Genomic DNA, 2772 nt, shown 5'->3' with positions numbered 1-2772 from the left:
CCTCCTAGATGTGGCTCAGACTCTGGGCCGAGGTCATGGACCTCCTCCGCTCTCTCCCTGACAGTTTCCGGAGCAGCGACTCCCTGAAGGTGCGGCACATGAGGAAGTAGATGACCGGGTCGAAGCAGACGTTGAGCGCCGACAGGAACAGGGTCCCCTCCTTCAGCTGGAGCAACAAGAACCGGGTCTCCCAACTAAAACCTGACTCCGGCCCCTGGCTCAGATTGTACGGCACGCGGCACATGTGGTACGGCACGAAGCACACGAAGAACACCGCCAGCAGGCTGAAGATGCTGCGGTTGGACTTCCTGCAGACGTCGCTGCTGTTGTCGGGGCGGCGCACGCGGCGGTAGGACCGGTAGACCCGGCACGCGATGGCGGTGTAGCAGTAGGCCAGGACCAGCAGGGTGACCCAGAACAGACCCACGCTGAAGTACGTGGACACCCGGTGCCACCACACGCCCAGCGGCGTCTTCAGCTGAATGCAGTGCCGACTGTTCTGCTCGTCCGCCAGCTGGCTGGTCAGAATCACGTTGGGCAGCATGCAGAAGAGGAGGAGGCTCCAGGTGAGGAGTGCCAGGACACGGGCGAAGCTGACACTCTGCAGGAGGTGCAGCGGGGACACCCCGCCCAACCTAGACCTGCAGGAGGAGGAGGAGGTGGAGGTCCTCATGATCCTCACGTACCTCTCCAGGCTGATGAGCCCCATGAACAGGATCCCCACGTACATGGAGGAGTAGAAGAGCACCGAGGTGTAGCGGCAGATCACTACGTGGAGGCGCCAGCCGCCGAGGCCCAGCTGAGCCGCTGGCCTGAAGGGGAAGGAGGCCAGCATGAGGAGGTCGGCCACCACCATGTTCTTCAGGTAGACCACCAGACCCGAGTCGCTGGGCACCCGGAAGAAGATCCAGGCGGCCACGCTGTTCAGCGCCAAGCCCACCACGAAGATCAGCAGGTAGAGCGAAGGCAGCACCTGCTGGGTAAAGGTGCTTCTGAAGTGTGATTGGTTGGTGGGGAGGAGGGAGGAGTTAAGGTGATCCATCGCTGCAGACACACAAACAACACAGCTATGAACATTACGAATATCATATATATGATCATATGTAATCATAAATCAATAACACCTGCAGACACTTTGTGGTTTTAAGATTTGACATTTCAAAGAGTTTCTAACTGAATTCACACTTAAATATTTATATATATATATATTATTTTTTTTTATTTTTATTTTTATTTTTTTTTTTATTTTTTTTTTTAAATAATAAATACATTCAGATCTTCAGTAGATTGATGAACTCCTTCATGACTCCAGAGCTACAGACTCTCATGAACTACATTTAAACAAAGGTTCCTTCTCACAGGAGCTGCTGTGTTTACACAGAGACACGAGGACAAATAAAAGACATCCTGAGCTCCTGTTTGTCCTCCTGTTCACACACACTTCCTCCTCACACCGACTCATCCTGGTCCAACACACACACTCCTCCTTCATCCTGCTGCTACAAAGGAGGAGTAGGAAGAGGAGGACACCAGGCCGCCTTTTGTTCTCCTGACTCGTTTTATTTTTAGCTCTTGTCCCGAGCGGGTCTCGAACCTGTCACTCCTGCTGTGATTGTTTGTCTAGTTGATGAAAACAATCAAACAACCTGAAACACTTTTAAAATCACATTCTGGCTTCTGCGTCTCACCTGAAAACAGCAAATATCTTAAAAGAATATTATCTGTGTGTTCCAGTACACATATACTCCTATTAGTATCCCCAAAAAATATTTACTATGTATAAAAGACAAAGTATATAAATGCAGTACGTCCAAAGTACCAGGATGTTCCAAATTGCAGAGTGAGGCCAGCAGGCTTCTCTGTTCCGACCCACAATCCTTTGCACAGCAGATATACGATCAAGAGGGTAACATGTTATGATGAAGTACTTTGTCTCAACTGAACTTGTACTTCATGTACCAGTGTGTACTTTGTCAGAGCAGCTGCAATGTGTACTAAAAGTATACGCTTCATGATTCATCTTTCAGATTACAAACAGATTAAAACTCAGATTATAAAGAAATTAAACACTTAACAAAGTGAGGAAGAGGAGCATCTTCTTCCTCAGACACACGAATGGACGATTCTTTGCCTCCTGTCCTTGTCTCCTCTCCTTGTTTCCTCTCCTCTCTTATCACATCCCCTTGTCCTTTCTCCTTGTCTCCTCTCTTCTCTTGTCTCCTCCCCAATCATTTCTCCTGTCCTTGTCTCCTTTCTTTTCTCTTTTCCTTGTTTCCTCTCCTCCTTCGTCCCCTCTCCTTGAGCTTGATTCCTCTCTAGTCTTGTCTCCTTGTCTCCTCTCCTTTTCACCTCCCTTTGTCTCCTCTCTTGTCTCGTCTCTTGTTCTTGTTTCCTCTCCTCTATTGTCTTCTTTCCTTGGTTCCTCTCTTTTCTCCTCCACTGATCCTTGACTCCTCTCTAGTCTTGTCTCCTTTTCACCTCACCTCCCTTTCTCTCGTCTCCTTGTCTCCTGTCCTTGTTTCCTGTCCTCTCTGTACTTTTAATTCCTGGACATCACAGGTCAGAGGTCCTCCTCTCTAAAGGTTTCCTTACTTTAGTCTTAGACTCTCTCTCTCTCTCTCTGTGAAGATGAAACCAATGAATCAGCTGCTGATCAGCTGCTCAAAGAAACAACTTCTGCTTTCACAGGAAGTGATGACTCATCATTTCTGGATAATTTGCAAGAATCATTTGTTTTGCAAATCACATTGAGTCAGCAAACAGGAAACATTA

General features: G+C 48.3%; 1 protein-coding gene across 1 annotated transcript; it reads right to left on the bottom strand.

The window, feature by feature from the left end:
• Positions 1–4: 4 nt before the first annotated feature.
• Positions 5–1233, bottom strand: LOC116380176 (P2Y purinoceptor 14-like). The gene has a single exon (XM_031842125.1). It carries the CDS (start codon positions 1109–1111, stop codon positions 5–7), a length of 1107 nt encoding a protein of 368 aa, XP_031697985.1. The 5' UTR covers positions 1112–1233.
• Positions 1234–2772: the final 1539 nt, after the last annotated feature.

The sequence above is a fragment of the Anarrhichthys ocellatus genome, unplaced genomic scaffold (genome assembly GCF_004355925.1).
Source record: "Anarrhichthys ocellatus isolate YVR2014 unplaced genomic scaffold, GSC_Weel_1.0 scaffold6318, whole genome shotgun sequence".
Taxonomy (NCBI): domain Eukaryota; kingdom Metazoa; phylum Chordata; class Actinopteri; order Perciformes; family Anarhichadidae; genus Anarrhichthys; species Anarrhichthys ocellatus.
The sequence above is the reverse complement of the archived record's forward strand: the minus strand, read 5'-3'. Positions and strand labels throughout refer to the sequence as shown.

Excerpts from the sequence above, each read along its gene's own strand:
- LOC116380176 (XM_031842125.1), bottom strand. The coding sequence starts at position 1,111 with ATGATTACATATGATCATATATATGATATTCGTAATGTTCATAGCTGT.